Below are 17,074 nucleotides of genomic sequence, written 5' to 3'. Positions count from 1 at the left end.
AAGAAAGAAAGAAAGAAAGAAAGAAAGAAAGAAAGAAAGAAAGAAAGAAAGAAAGAAAGAAAGAGAAAGGAAGAAAGAAAGAAAGAAAGAAAAAGAAAGGAAGAAAGAAAGAAAGAAAAAGAAAGGAAGGAAGGAAGGAAGGAAGGTAAAGAAAGTCTTGGTAACACAAAGGAAAACTAGAATCAGAAGAACCCATGAGCTTTTTCTTATTAATGAAATGAGATAATAATATTTATAAAGGATGCTTTATACCTAATATACCTCTAGAGAAAGAACTGATGGAGTCAGCATGCAGATTGAATTATACTATTTTTTCATTTTATTTTCTTTGTGTCTTTTTGTTTGTTTGTTGGTTTTATATGAGTTTTCTTCCACAACATGACTAATGTAGAAATTTTTTTGCATGATCACACATGTATAACTTAGATGGAAGTGCTTACCACCTCAGGGAGTGGGGAGGGGAGAGAGAGAAGGAAAGAATTTGGAACTCATAATTCTGGGAAATAAATGTTAAAAATTGTTATATATAATAAGAAAAAAATAAGATTTTAAAAACAGTGTTTAACACAGTGTCTAGCACATGGTAGGTTCTATGTAAATGTTTATCCTTTTTATTAGTGTCTGACAATAGACTACAGAAGAGCATTTCAAGGAACTTTAATCTCTGCATTTTCAGAGATTGAGGGAGGTTGAAATAATCATAACCGAAATTGATTGAGAACTTTTGTTCATTATCTCATTTGACATCAGTCAATCAGACAAATAAATAAGTAATTATTAAGATCCTACCATGGGCTGACATGGGGCAGCTAGATGGTGGCAGGCCTGGAGAGTCAGGAATACCTGAATTCAACTCCAGTCCCAGACATTTACTAGCTATGTGACCCTGAGCAAATCATTTCACCCTGCTTCAGTTTCCTCATCTGTATTATAAACTGGAGAAGGAAATGGCAAACTACTCTAGTATCTTTGCCAAGAAAACCTCAAATGGGGTCATGAAGAATCGGACACAACTAAAAATGACACACCACCACCATATGCCAGGCCCCCACACTAGGTACTAGGGATGCAAAGATTAAAAAAACAAAAATGAAAAATAGAATCAACTTTAAGGAGCTTAAGTTTTTCTATAAGAGATAATATGTACATATATAAGTAGATTCATAATAAATATACAAATTCAGGGGCAACGGGGAAGCACAGTAGATAGAGCAGGCCTGGAATTAGAAGGACCTGGGTTTAAATCTAGCTTCACACATTTCCTAACTGTGTGACCCTGGGTAAGTCACTTAACCCCAGTTGCCCAGCCCTTCTTCCTCTTCTGTCTTGGAACTAATACTTAGCGTCAGTTCTAACATAGAAGGAATTTGTATTGAACCATATAAGTAACAGAGAGGCAATAGAGTTTATTAATAGGGGAAGAACATGGTTGTACTTGTGCTTTAGGAAAATCCCTGGCAGCTTATGGCAGGGAGGCCCAATGGGAAGGCTGTTAAAATAAATATATGAGGGAAATAATGAGGGTCTGGACTGGAGTGAAACATGAGAGGAGATGCTGTGGATGCTGAACCAACAACACTTAGCAACAGATCAACCATGTGGGGTGAGAGAGAGAGTTAGTAAGTCAATCAGCACTTACTAAGTACCTACTATGTGCCAGGCCTAAAGCAGGGATACAAAGTAAAAAAAAATTAGAGACGGACATAGGAAAGTTTGTAAGATGGATGTGTTTGAGGAGAAAGATCATTTGTTTGAAATATTGACATTGAGATTGGAATGTATATCTAGCATTAAATATCTAACAGACTTTTTTTTTTGTTACTTTTTTTTAACCCTTACCTTCTGTCCTAGAATTAATACGAAGCATTTGTTCCAAGGCAGAAGAGTAGTCAGGGCTAAGCAGTGGGGGTCACATCGCTAAGAAATATCTGAGGCCAGATTTGAACCAAATACCTTCAGCCTCCAGCTTTTAAATTTTATTTCATTAAATACAGAAAAAAAAGTTTTTTAAATTTTATTTAATTAATTAAGAATATTTTCCCATGGTTACAAGATTCCCCTCCCATAGCCAATGCGCAATTCCACTGGGTTTTATATGCCATTGATCAAGACCCATTTCCATATTATTGATATTTGCATTAGGGTGATTGCTTAGAGTCTACATCCCCAATAATATTCCCATCAACCCATGTGATCAAGCCATTGTTAGAAAACAAATTTTTTAACAATCATTTTTTAAAATTTTGAGTTCCAGATTCTCTCTCTCTCCCTCCTGACCCTTCTCCCTCCTTATGAAGGCAAGGAATTTGATATCTATTATACATGTGAAGTCATGCAAAACATATTTTTATCTAATAGACATTTGTTAATGCAGAACTAAGAAGAGATAGACGACTAAAGCTAGATAAATAGATCTAGGAATTTATATCTAAAGATGGTCAGCTTCAATTTTGAAAATTCTGTATGTTTATATCATTGGTCTGAGAAGCTTTATTGAGGACATATTACCTTGTAATTAGGTAGGTAATACCTCTCATAGGAGGCATCTATTAGACAAATGGTTGGACTTGGAGGCAGGAAAATCTGAGTTCAAATTCTGCCTCATATATTCTGGGGGTCCCTAAACATGTCACAACCTCTTTCAACCTTAGTTTCCTCATTTGTAAAATGAGGATAATAATAATAATAATAAGTCTGCTAAATGGTGCAGTGAATAGGGTGCCATGCTGGACTCTGAAAGATTCATCTTCCTGAGTTCAAATCTGACCTCGGGCCCTTTCTATTTAGTTGTATGATCCTGGACAAGTCACTTACCCCTGTTTACTTTAGTTTCCTCATCTTTAAAATGAGCTGGAGGGGGGAGCTAGGTGGCTCAGTGGACTGAGAACCAGGCCTAGAGATGGGTGGGGAGGGGTCCTAGGTTCAAATCTGGCCTGACACTTCCTAGCTGTGTGACCCTGGACAAGTCACTTATACACATACACCCCCATTGTCTAGCCCTTAACACTTTTCTGCCTTGTAACCAATATACAGTATTGTTTTCTAAGACAGAAGGTAAGGGTTTTAAATAAATAAATAAATAAAAATAAAATGAGCTGGAGAAGGAAATGGCAAACCACTCCAGTATCTTTACCAGGAAAACCTCAAATGAGGTCACAAAGAGTTAGACATGATTAAAAAAAAATGAACTGATTGAATAATAATAATAAATAACAGAACCTGCCACAAAGGCTTGTTATATGGATCTAATGAGATAATGCATGGAAAGTATGTTGCAACCCTTAAAATACTCTATAATTGTTCGCTATTATTATTATTATCTAGAATACTGTACTCCCATATGAAGCAGCTTCTGAGTATGGAAACCCCTAGTACTTATTTGACTGAAGTGCTGCAGGCTTTCACAGACAAAACAAATTACAGTCTGATTCCAGCTCAGGCAGAAGCAGCAGCAGCAGCAGCAGCAAGCATGCCCTATTTCTTCTTAATTCCACTGGAGAGAAGACAGAAGCCCCTGATGAATGTAAATCTTGTCTGGTGTGAAATGAATTGAGTCATGGCAGCCTAATTCTCATCACCATTAACTTGGTAGTCACTGAGCACCAATATGCTAGGTGCCATGCCAGGCAAGGCAAGCCCAAGGCTCTGCATGCTGCTAGGAGAAATACAAGAGCTCAAGTTGGTTTGTTTTTTTTTTCCACCCTCTAATTAAGAATCTGCCAATGGGATCTGCCTTGGGCTATACTGTAAGGGTCTTTTGGAAGTCCTTGTTTTGTCTGCCCATCATTCCCTTGAACGATATGTCTTCTTTATCTCTTCCAGTATCCACTAGGCTCACCAGAACCCTCTGATCTTTGGAAAGGATTTAGAAATGTGAAAATGGTAGGGGTTTTTTTTAAGTGAAAATATTTATGATCACCAGGTGGCAGTGACCAGTAAGGCAATCCCCCCTAGGCTCACTCTTCCCTCCCTTAGGTCTTTCTAGTTCTTAAAGAAATCCTCCAGTTCATCGTCCCTTACAGCACAATAGTATTCCATCACCATCATATATTAAAATTTGTTCAGTCATTCCCCAATCGAGGGACATCCCCTCAGTTTCCAATTTTTTGCCAGCACAAAAAGCTCAGCTACAAATAGTTTTTTTACAAACAGGTTCATCCCCATTTTTTAAAATCTCTTTGGGATACAGATCTAATAGTGGTTTTATTGGATCAAAAGGCATGCATTCTTTTAAAACCCTTTGGCCATAATTCCAAATTGCCTTCCAGAATGGTTGGATCAATTCACAACTCCACCAGCAATGCGTTAGTGTTCCAATTTTGCCACATCCCCTCCAACATTTATTACTTTCCTTTGCTGTCATATTAACCAATCTGCTAGGTGTGATGTGGTACCTCAGAGTTGTTTTGATTTTCATTTCTCTTATCAAGTCACTCTCCCTCCTCTAGCCTGGGCAGAGATTCTCTTGTCTCTCACTCCCACTTTGGGAGCATAGCTTTCCTTTCAAACCTGGTATATTATCTTCAAGGGAGAGGGCAACAAAAATGACTGCTCACTTCAGTTTGCTTACTTCCCCTTGTGACTGTAGCAGCCTGAGTCTCATAAGAGTATCTTCCTGGGCATTGTTTTCTCTTTCTTCCTGGGCAATTATTATAGCAATTTAATAAACTCTCATCTAGATTGTTAGTGTATTAGTATAAAAAAGCTAAGCCAAAGAGCATAATCACCAAAAGGTGGTTGAAACTGGTAGTAGAAATTACATTATGTTCTTACTACATTTATTTTATTTTTTCACTTTGGAAATTTTTATTTAATGAATTGATTTAGAATATTTTCCCACGGTTACATGATTCATGTTCTTTCCCTCCTCTACTCCCCTCCCCACCATAGTCAACAAGTAATTCCACTGGGTTCTACATATGTCATTGATCAAGAACTTTTAAAAAATTACATTATACTTAAAAAAATATTTAAGTCCTACTGTCTTAGAATTGATACTACTTAGAATTGATTACTACTATTAAGGCAAAAGAATGGTAAAAGCTAGACAATTGGAATTAAGTGATTTGCTTGGGGTCACACAGCTAGGAAGTGTTTGAACCCAGGACCTCTCTCATCTGTAGGCCTGGTTCTCTTTCTGTTGTGCCACCTAGCTACCCCTACATTATATTTTTGCTAAAAGAAAGGAAAGGTGCATGCTTGAACTTTCATCAGTTAATGCCAATTTAATTTGAATCAACCAACATTTATTAAGATTTTCTATGTGGAGTACACTAAGCAAGGGGCTGGGGATTCAAAGACAAAGATGAAAAAGTATTTGACCAGAATTGTGTAACTGTTTAATGTTTACTTAGTTGTCAGTTAGGCACTATTTATTTGGTCCTTTTTAAAATTTTACTTTTCTTTATACAAATCTTCCCAAACATATATGAATTATCCATATTTTTATTACTCAGTGTATAATAATATTTCCTTTACATTCATAGTCCGAAATTTTCTTGGTCATTCCTGAATTCCTAAGCTTGATTTATTGTTATTTTGCTATCACAAACAAGGCCACCACAAATACATTCATGATGTCAATAACCTTCTTGGAAATAAAGTCCCAGTGGTGGTCTCTCTGGGTCAAGGATTATGAATAATATAATAACTTTTATTGCATAACTTCAAATTGCTTTCTAGAACAGTTGGAATAATTCACTGATTCTCCTTCAGAGGTTCAATATAGCTATCTTCCCAAGTTCCTCCAAAAAAAATATTTTTGCTAGGTGGCACTAGTCAAGTCAATTCACATTTATTAAGCACTTAACTATGTATGAGACCCTGTGCTAAACAGTGGAATAAAAAGAAAGGACAAAAAAATTTTTTAAAAAACAGACCCCACAATCCTTGTTCTCAAAGAGCTCATGGTCTAATAGAGGAGTGTGGAGTGGAGGGAGAGAGAATAGGCAAATGCAAATTAGGTATATACAATATAAATTGGGGGCTGTCTCATAAGAGAGGCACCAAGATTAGAAAGAACTGACAAAGGCTTATTGAAGAAAATGAAATTTCAGTTGAGGCTTGAAGGTAGTTGGGGAAGCCAGGAGGCAGAGACAAGTGGGGTGACATTCCAAGAGTGAAAATGTCTGAAATTGGGAGATGGAGTGTCTATGTTCAATAAACAGTAAGAGGTACAATGCCACCAAATTATGAGAGTTGGAATGATATATAAGAAAACTAGGTGCCAGGTTATGAAGGGCTTTAAAAGCCAAATAGGACTTTTCTATTTTAAAGGAACAGGGATCCACTAGATTTTATTGAATGGGAGGAAAATATGATCAGACCTGCATTTTGAGAAGATCAATTTGATGAGTGGAAGATGAATTGGAGCAATAAGAGATAGTGAAGAGTAAAGGAAGACATCTAGGATGTGAGTCTGGGTGGCTGGGAAGATGGCGGTACCATTAACAATAATAGGGAAGTTGGGAAAGAAAGAAAGGACTGGGAAGAAGAATCACAAGTTCAGATTTGGATATGTGGAGTTTAAGATGTCTATGGGACATCCAGTCTGAGATGCCTAATAAGCAGTGGGAGATGTAAAACTGGAGATCAGTAGAGAGGTTAAGACTGGATAAGTACATCTAAGAGTCATCTGCAAAGAGATGATATTTGAAGCCATATTTGCTGATGAGAACATCAAGTGAAATGGTACAAAGGGAGAATAAAAGAACATTCAATCTTGGGGATCACTCACAGTTAGTGAATGTGACTTGGAAAATAAAGAAGATGGGTCAGCTACATGGCTCAGTGGACAGAGACAGGCTCGGAGATGGGAGGTCCTGAGTTAAAATCAGATACTTCCTAGCTGTGTGACCCTGGGCAAGTCATTTAATCCCCATTGCCTAGCCCTTATTGCTCTTCTGCCTTAGAACCAATACACAGTATTGATTCTAAGATGGAAGGTAAGAAAGAAAACAAACGAGGCAGAGAAAGAATGGTTAGATAGGTAGGAGGAAAGCCAGGAGAGAGCAGAGTCATGGAAACCTGGGAAGAAGAGTATCAAGAGTGATCAACAGAGACATGTAGGTGCGCCAGTGAATAGAGAGCCAGGCCTGGATACGGGAGGTTCTGGCTTCAAATTTGGCCCCAGACACTTCCTAGCTGAGTGACCAAGGCAAGTCACTTAACCCCATTTACCTAGTATTTACCACTCTTGCCTTAACCCATACTTAGTATCAATTTTAAGACAGAAAGTAAGGGTTAAAAAAAAAAGAGTGATCAAAAATGTCAAAAACTACAGAGTTTGAGAAGAATGAGGGTAGGGAAAGGGGCATTAGATTTAGCAATTAAGAGATCATTGCTCAACTGTGAATGACTCAATGCAAGGATCCAAGACAACTCTAAGGAACTCATGATGAAAAATGCTCTCCTCTGCTGTAGAAGGAATTGAGAGTCTAAATGCAGATCAAAGTATACCATTTTTCATTTTATTTCCTTCATGAATTTTTTTCTTGTATGTGGAATATGTATCTTCTTTCATAATATGATGAATAAGGAAATATGTATTGCATAATAGCCCTTGTATAAGCTATATCAGATTACTTGCCATCTCACAGAGGGAAAAAGAGAAGGAGAGAATTTGGATCACAAAATGGTCGGAAAAAAATATTAAAATTTGTTTCTACATGTAATTGGGAAAATACAATAAAATATTACTGGGGATAAAGTAAAAAGCAAACAAAAAATTAAAAAGAGATTATTGCTAACTTTGGAGAGAAGGGTTTTGGTTGAATGATGAGGTCAGAAGTCAAACTACAGCGAATTAAGTAGAGAATAAGAGGAAAAGAAGTGGAAGCACCTGTTGTAGATGGATTTTTCAAGATGAGCCACAAAAAGACTTTCAAAGATATAAAAGATATAAAAGTGGGGATGGATAGATCAAGTGATGGGGTTTTTTGAAGATTAGGGAAACATGGGTATGCTCAGACAGTAGTGGACAGGGAGTGATTGAAATTAATGAGAAAGTAGGGTATTTGATAGAGGCAGAAATCTTCTGAAGAAGATAGGATGAAATGAGAGCATTTGTGCATTTAGAGGGGCTTACTTTGTCAAAAGAAGGGTATAGTGGGTAGAGTGCTGGACTTGAAGTTGGAAACCTGAGTTCAAATCCTGGTAAGTCATTTAACCCCTTGGCTTCAGTTCCTTTATCAATAAAATGAGAATAATAATAGTTTATACCATAGTGGCAAGAATAAAATGAGATAATATGTAAAGTGCTTTGTAAATATTAAGAAATATTGACTATTATTTGCTAATTTGATAGGAATGAATTTCTATATCAAGGTTATTTTAATTCATGTTTCTATGATTATTGCTAATTTTTTAAAACTCTTACCTTCCATCTTAAAATCAATATTGTGTATTAGCTCCAAAGCAGAAGAGCAGTAAGGTCTAGGTATTGGGGATTAAATGACTTGCCCTGTCACATGGCCAGGAAATATCCAAGGTCAAATTTGAACCCAGGCCCTCCCATCTCTAAGCCTGGCCTCTCGATCCCCTAAGCTACCTAGCTGCCCCTGATTGTTGGTGATTTTGAACAATTTTCAGGTGATGTGATTATTTCTATTTCTTCTTTTGAAAACTGTTCATCTCCTTTGACAACTTAACTATTGAAGAATAGCTCTGACTTTTTGTTGTTTCCTTTCTAAACCTGGAATGTCAGACATCAGCGATATTTAATGCAAAGATTTTTCCCAGTCAATATCTACTTAAAATTCTAGCTACCTTGGGTTTTGTGTAAAAATATTTTATTTTTACAAAATCAAAATTGTCTACTTTGCCTTTTGTTAGCTTTTCAATGCTATATCTGGTTAAGAAAAAAATTATTAAATGTTAAAGTTCTATTCTTTGATTTTTCCTCTAGTCATTTTATGATGTGCCTTTTTGTATTTGTTTATTTTTTAAAACTTTTTTTTTTGCTTTTTATATTTAGATCATTCAGTTATTTGGAATTTACAGTGACATATAGTGTAAGGAACTTATATAAGTACATTCCCCATCATAATGTTATCTTTGTTTGTTTTTTTTTTAAGTTTTGTTAGCTTGGATTCCTGTAAGACCAATGAAAGAATTTGCTTTGTTCAAATAAGCAAATTTGTTTTGAGGTTGGGTTTTTTTATTGTTTGTTTAGAGAGAAAAAGAAAATAAATGCTTGTTAATAGAAAAAAATTAAATTATAAAAAGTTTTACTTCTTTCCTTAGCAGTTTGTGTTACTGGGTTTATTGAGACTAAACTATAATATATATCCATTTCTATTCTTGCTTTTCAATTCCACTTTTCTTTTTTTTTTTCACATACTAATTGTGATGACTTCTTTATAATATAATTTGAAATAAGTACTGTGTAGCCCCCCTTCTTTTCCATAGCAATGATCATGGAATGACAGAAAATGGAACAGAAGATTTTAATAAACAAAGCTTTTAGGGCATCCATAAATATTAACATAACTATTTGTCCTCTAAATGAGAGAACTTCCACTTGTAAGAAATTAACTACTAGATGTGAAATACATCAATAAGTAGGCTTATTCTCACAATAAAGGAAACCAGAAGACAAAAAGAAACCAAAACTAAATGGCATGATAGTTTAGAATGTCTTTTTGGCAAAACAAAGAAATTGGTTGAATTGGTTCCAACATGCATCCAAAGGCAACAAAACCCCAGCATTTTATGAGAACCCTGCTCTTCTAACTTGAGTGTTCATCATTAGCTAAAGCAAGAAAAGCCCCAGCTATGTTTCACTTCATTTCCTCTTTTCCAATATCTCCTCCACAACCTAGTCAACTGCCTTGCTACCACCTCTGGAGACTATGCCCTGGAGAGTTCAATATCCCTTCTCCAAAACTTCTGCCTCCAGAACTTCTAATCTCTTCACTGGTGGCTACTTCTCTCAGTCCACTACTTTGGCACTGAGAAAACCCCAGCTATGCTTTGCTTTCATTCCTTTCTATCCAGCCACCCTCTCACAACCTTGTCAAATGTCTCAACAGTCTTCTGTCTCCCACCAGACTTCTTTACTGTGACCACACTTGGTATTTGAGCAACTTTCCTAATGAAAGTGCTTCCTTCCCTAGCCACCATTCATCAATGTGTGTTGTCTTTTCTATGAGAATATAACCTCCTTGAGGGCAGAGATCAACCACAGTGCTTACATGCAGTATATATCACAAGGAAAAAGACCACCATCACAATATTTGCCATTTATCTACCCCATGTTCTACAGAAGAGGAAGAGAGAGAGGCTTATGTGAAGAATTTGACAAGAACTTTCAAACCAAATTATTGTATGCTCAATGACTTTAATTTTTTAAAATATATTTTATTTTTCCCAATTACATGAAAAAATAACCTTCAACATCTACTTTCCAAAATTTTGAGTTCCAAATTCTCCTCATCCTTCTATCCCTTTCTACCTCCCCAGATGGTAAGCAATTTAATACAGTCAATTTTTTTAACTTGGGAACTGTTTATTTGACTATTATATTTCTGGATGTCTTGACTCTGGGGTTACTTTCATAAGGTTAGTAATAGTCTTTTTTTTTTAAACCCTTTACTTTCCATCTTGGAGTCAATATTGTGTATTGGCTCCAAGGCAGAAGAGTGGTAAGGGTAGGCAATGGGGGTCAAGTGACTTGCCCAGGGTCACACAGCTGGGAAGTGTCCGAGGCCAGACTTGAACCTAGGACCTCCCGTCTCTAGGCCTGGCTCTCAATCCACTGAGCTACCCAGCTGCCCCCTAGTCCTTTTTTTTTTTTTAAACCCTTACCTTCCACCTTATAATCAATACTATGTATTGATTCCAAGGCAGAAGAGTACTAAGGGCTAGGCAATGAGGGTAAAATGACTTGTCCAGTGTCACACAGCTAGAAGTGTCTGAGGTCAGATTTGAATTTAGGACTGCCCATCAATGAATTAGGACTGCCTGTCTCTCAATCCATTGAGCTATCCAGCTGTCCCCTAGTAATAGTCTTTCTGTTTTTACTTTGTCCTCTGGTTCTAATAGATCAGGATAATTTTCTTTTACGATTTCTTGAAATATGGTATCCAGGTGTTTTGCTTGGTCATCGTTTTCAGAGAGTTTGATAATTCTTAATTTTCCCCCCAGATATGCTGGTTTCCAGTGCAATTGTTTTTTTAAATAAAGATTCTTTATATATTCTTCAATTTTTTTCAATCTTTGTTTGAATATTTCTCATCTCATAGAATTTTTGAATTCTGATTATTCCATCCATTTTTCCTGGAGACCATTATTTGGGAAAAATTTTCTACCTTCTGTTAAAAATGATTTATTCTTCCAATTTTTTCCTCTATAGCTCTTTTAAATTATGAGTTCATTTTAAAATTTCTTGTTTTATTTCTTCCAGTCATTCTTCTTGTAGTTCTTGTGAAAATGATATGTTTTTTTCCTCAGTAGGCTTACTAGTATTTGTTATAGAGTTATTTTCTTTGGGCTTACCTTTTGGGTTTCACTTAACCCATAAAATTTCTTCATTGTGTTTGTTTATTTATTCGATGGTTTCCCCCCTTTAGTCATGATTAACCTGGTATGGTCCCTCTCTCCTAGCTCAAAGTCTTTGGGTCTGTATTTGAACTGGTTTCTCTCATGTCTCTCTTAGAGTTGGCTCCCCAGCTATCTTTTTTATTTTGCAGTTCTGGATCAGAAGAATATACTTCCTCTTCTTTACTACATTTTCACCTATAGACTTCTATTATCTTTGCTGAGAGCTGAGTTTCTCTTTATCTTTTCACATTATTGTCAGATCCCAGTCCTGGTCCAGGTTTAGATGGTAGTGGGCTGGGGTGGTGAACCCCAAGGCCTGCTAGCTCTCAATCAGGATCAGGTTGTAGTGAGTCTTAGAGAATCAAGAGGCAAAGTCCTACCAGAATCTAGTCAAAATGGATACTTGATGTAGAAATAAAGGATGACCCATAATCAAATTAGGAGAACATGAAAAAGTTTACTTGCCAGACTTATGGATAAGGGAAGAATTTTGGACCAAATAAGACCTAGAGGACATTACAAAAAATGAAATTGATCGTTTTGATTACATTAAATTAAAAAGTTAACAAGGTTTTATTCTATTTCCTCTCTCTAGGAAGATGGTTGGGATGAGCCACTATCCTTGTCTTGCAACCATTCTGTAAGAATCCTGGCATCATTTCCAAAGAAGCATCATGGAGGTCCCTCTGGCTGGGGCTGCCTCCCTCCAGGTGCCAAGTGGAAATCCACCCTGGCTCTCCAAGGAGGTCTCCCTCTTTCGCTTAATTTTTGGAGCAGCTGTATCAAATATTTGATCTTCCTCCTCAACTTCCTTTTCTCTCTTCTTGGTTTACTGACTTTAGTAGTTGGACTGTGGGGGCTGGCAGATAAGGAGTCACTGGGGAGTAAGCAGCTGCCACACTTGGGGACCGACCCCATGCTGCTGTTTGTGGTGGTGGGGCTGGCAGTCAGCACTATATCCCTGACAGGCTGTGTGGGGGCCCTCTGTGAGAACATCTGCCTTCTTTGGTTCTTTGCTGGGGGGATCTTCACTTTCTTGATCCTAGAGACATTGGTGGGAATCCTAGTATATGCTTTATGGGATCAGCTCCAGGACATACTGGGCAGCGCCATGCTCATGGCCATTACTCGATACCAAGATGACTCAGACTTGCATTTTCTCTTGGATGAAATCCAGTTGAACCTGAAGTGCTGTGGGGTAGTGTCCTATCAGGACTGGAAATCAAATTTGTAAGTAAATAAGTCTTCACTGAATTCTTATATGAGGTGTATCAGGGAACGATGGTAATTTAGTGCAGCCTCCAATCTACATCCCAGGTTCAAAGTCCTCTTGGAGTCAGTGTCTATTCAAAATTTCTCACAATCCTTCATGGATGCTTCTCTTTTACTAAACCAAACCAAAAAATAAATTCATTTGAAGCAAATGGTATTTGATTAAGTAGTATAGCAAAGAAAATTCTCTCCTCCCCCTATAGGCACAGGAGAATATTCTCTGATTTTTTTTAATTTTCAGTCATTTTTGGTCAGGTTTGGTTCTTCCTGACACTCATTTGGGATTTTCTTGGCAAAGATCCTAGATGGTTTGCCAATTTCCTCCTTCAGTTTATTTGACAGATGAAGAAACTGAATCCAACAGAATTAAGTGACTTGCCCAGAGTCACACAACTAGTAAGTGTCTCTGAGGCCAGATTTGAAATCAGAAAGTCTTCTTGAGTCCAGGCCTGGCATTCTATCCACTGCACCACTCAGCTGCTCCTTTCAAATATTCTCTCATAAGCTGGAAGAACCTCAATGAACTGATGCAGAGTGAAATGAGCAGAATCAGAAGAACATTGTACACAGAAAGTAAAACATTGTGGAACAATCCAATGTAATGGACTTTGCTACTAGTAGCAATGCAGCAAGTCAGGGCACTTCTGAAGGAGTTATGGGAAAGAATGCTATGGGAGTAGAAATGCAAAAGAAAAACATCACCAGTGTGCCTCATCGCTCCTCTATTCCTTCTGTGAATCAGAGCCACAGTCACACCAGGCCAAAGCTCTTTAGATGCTTAGATGCCCAGCGTTTGAATTGTTCTGCTTCGCTCCACCTCAGCTTCTACCTGCTCTTTGAGTGAGGGTAAAGGAGAAAATTCCTTGTTCAATTCAATTCTGACTCTGGTTGCTCACACTGGCCTAACATTAATTACCCTGGAGCTTTGCTTTTCAAGACTAGACTTTTGTCCTGCGTTCCTATCTGCTCCAAAATTAGTTATTTCCCCTGTGCTTATAAAGATGAGACACAGGACCTGCCTTCAAGGAGACAGATGTTTAATAAGGAAGACCAAACCTGTAGTTAACAGAAAATAATGATAATGACGTAAAGGGCCTTTGGAGCATGCCCAGTTCCCCTGACATGAAGGAGTATGCCTGGGTATGCTCCAAAAGCCTTTTACAATAACAACCTAGCTTTATTCAATTTTTATTCAATTATTCAATATTTATTCAATACTCCAAAATTTATAAAATGCTTCCTTCACAACAGCCCTCTGAGGCAAGGTTGTACAAGTAGGATTAATTCCAGGACTATTAAGGACCTCTAAGCCCAGTGCTTTCTCTGCTCTCCATATACAGAGTATAGATTTTGAAGATAATTATCTGGGGAAATTTTTCAGATCAGTCTGATACCATCTCCACCTCTAACTTGAGATGCAGCCTAACAACACTTTAACCACTGAACATAGGCTCAGGGGAGGCAAACTAATTTTAATATTAGCCCATAGTTCAAAATTCCACTTCTAGAAAATTATACAAAATGTCAAAGTTATTTACAAAGGAGAAGCTATGGAACCCAGTGGATAGAGCACCAAGTCTAGAGTTGGGAGGACCTGAATCACCTAGCTGCCCCCTAGTCAGTAATTACATTTTCTAAACACAATCTTCTTTTTTGAGTTGGGACAAGCACATTCTTTTAATTTGCATCATGTCACTACTCTGGTTCCTTGCAAATAACCAGAGATTTTGCTTATCAAGACTGAAAAGCAGGGGGCAACCAGGTGGCTCAATGGATTGAGAGCCAGACCCAGAGACCTGGGTTCAAATCTGGCCTCAGATACTTTGTGTGACCCTGGACAAGTCATTGATTCCCCACTGCCTTGTCCTTAGCACTCTTTTGCCTTAGAATATGGTATTGATTCTAAGATGAAAGGTAAGGGTTTTTTTTAAAAAAAAGAAGTCTGAAAAGTCTGGGCATAGTGATGACTTTTGTCCTGCTTTACTGAAGGTACACAATCACTGCCTTCCCTATACATATGGCATATATTTGAGTCACATTATTTAGTGAATGAAAAATGTGTTTGATTATTTATGATTGTACACATGGATATCCCCAAAATGATTCCCACAAACCTTATCATGGGGCAATGGCCCACAAGTAAAGAATTTAAAGCCTATTTTTGTCTCACTATTGTGTGATGCTGGGCGAGTTGTTTAAACCCTGCTTGCCTCAGTTTCCCCATCTGCAAAATGAGCTGGAGTAGGAAATGGCTAGCTACTCTATTACCTTTGCCAAAAAAACCCAAAGGAAAAGACAAAGAGTCAGAAATGAGTGAAAAAAAGTCTGAACAGCAAGCACTGGCTATGGAAGTTTTTTAAATTGGGGAGAGGGAAGTGTTTAAGTTAAATGTATATAGAGAAGTTCTGTGTTAGAATGGGAAAAACATTGAATTTTGAGCCAATTCTAACCCTGGCTCTGCTATTTATGAGGTATATGACCTTGATAAGTCACTTCTCTGACTGGCAGATTTCCTCATCTTTTGTATTGGACTAGATGACCCCTTGGGCCCTTTCTAACAAAGCCCATGTTAAAAATTCCCTTGTTATCCTCTACATCCATAATTGTCCTTTCTTCCCCTCCTTTTCAGATACTTTAACTGCAGTTCCCCAGGTGTCCAGGCCTGTGGTCTTCCTGCCTCTTGCTGCATCAACCCCTGGGAAAATGGAACCATCATCAACTCTCAGTGTGGCTTTGGTGCCCTTCGCTTGGACGAGGCTACAGCTCAAAACATGGTTCACTTTGGGGGATGCAGCCCCAGACTCAGGCAGTGGCTGGACCAGAACAGTTGGGCCATCAGGGACTACACTTTAGTTACCACAGTAATAGAAGGATTGGAATTCTTGTTAGTCACCAAGCTAGTGAGGGACATTAAAGCCAGGAAAACAAATGACTGAGAATAGTGGGAGGGCTGACTAGTCCTCAGGGTCATCACTGTTAGCCCTGGTCTGCTTTGGAGTGAGTCCCAAAGTAGCAGGTTGCCTCCAGAGGGCATTTGCAGTCAAAATTAGGGATCAATGGGGCAACTGATGCCTACTACTACAGGACAATTATAATTCCTCTTACTTTCCTCCCCCAGACCAGGACTTTAAAATGGAAGTCGCTAGTCAATTCTTTTTTCATTGTTATAACAAATATGAATATTTCAATATACTAAGAAAAAGGGGATCATATACAAAATTGTGAGCTTCTATTATGTAGTTTGTTTTTTTAATGTATAATAAATTTAACACAACAGTAAGAAAACTTTCCTGCTTGTTTGTGTTCCCTCTGGAATTTCCTTATGTTCTCTTCTATATGTTTTCTTTTCTTTTTGTTTTCTGCACCATTGTTATACCCCTGCCCCAAGATCTCACTTTCAGCAAAGAAATGATGGTAGTAATAGCTAGTATTTATGTCCATTTTTGAAGGAATGATGTCTTGATTTGGGTATGAATTGGATTTAAGTGAGGCAGAATTGCACACAATCATCAGTCTCACTCTCTCTTCCAGAGTCACAGAAATCCAGTGACAAGACAAAAAAGTCAGGACAACTGGGCCAGGAGGCAGTGGATGACCTTGATGTCTTTGATGTCTAACCAAGCTCTAAGTGCTCCATAGTGCCTGTTTCAGTTACCTTCATGGCCATTGGAACAAATCGTTCTCCTCTGATATTCTGCCTGGGAAAGTCTTCATATATTTGGAATAGACATCTCCCTAACTCATCAGTGGGTTTGAAGCCTGTCAGTTATCCTCAATCTGATTTAGCCATCTGCTGGGACAGTTTTACTGGGGTGTTGCCACTGCACATAGTACAACTTCTTGGGGTATATAGGGTATTCAAAGAAAAATAGCACCTCTGGTATGAGGGCTTGCCCTTTTTCAGGGTTGCTCACTTTAAGGATTTTAAAGCACTTTGTTAATATTATCTCATTTGATCCTTATGAAGTAGGCACTATTACTATCCTCATTTTACAAATCAGGAAACTGAGGCTGAGAGAGGTCCAGCAACTTGCCCAGGATCACATAACTAAATAATGTTTGAAAAAGGTTTTCCTGACTCCTAATCTAGGTCTCTTTCCAATATGCCACTTATGTGACTATATAGACAACAAATGAAATTCACATATTGGCTGTGTCTGAACATATATATCTCATTTTGCATCCTTGTCCCATATCTACTAAGAGGTGGAAAGCATCCTTCATCCTTAGTTTTCTGAAGTCATGATTGATTGGTCATTGC

The 17,074-nt window shown here is 37.8% G+C and overlaps 1 protein-coding gene across 1 annotated transcript in view; it reads left to right on the top strand.

Moving 5' to 3' along the window:
- TSPAN10 (tetraspanin 10) overlaps positions 1-15,749 on the top strand; it is a 16,767-nt gene extending 1,018 nt beyond the window's left edge. The window contains exons 2-3 of the mRNA XM_044675164.1: positions 12,137-12,771; positions 15,443-15,749. Of these exons, the coding sequence (XP_044531099.1) occupies positions 12,137-12,771; positions 15,443-15,749 (942 nt within the window). The remainder of the gene's footprint in view (positions 1-12,136; positions 12,772-15,442) is intronic.
- The last annotated feature ends 1,325 nt before the right edge of the window (positions 15,750-17,074 follow it).

This window comes from Gracilinanus agilis, chromosome 4 (genome assembly GCF_016433145.1).
Source record: "Gracilinanus agilis isolate LMUSP501 chromosome 4, AgileGrace, whole genome shotgun sequence".
Taxonomy (NCBI): domain Eukaryota; kingdom Metazoa; phylum Chordata; class Mammalia; order Didelphimorphia; family Didelphidae; genus Gracilinanus; species Gracilinanus agilis.
The sequence above is the reverse complement of the archived record's forward strand: the minus strand, read 5'-3'. Positions and strand labels throughout refer to the sequence as shown.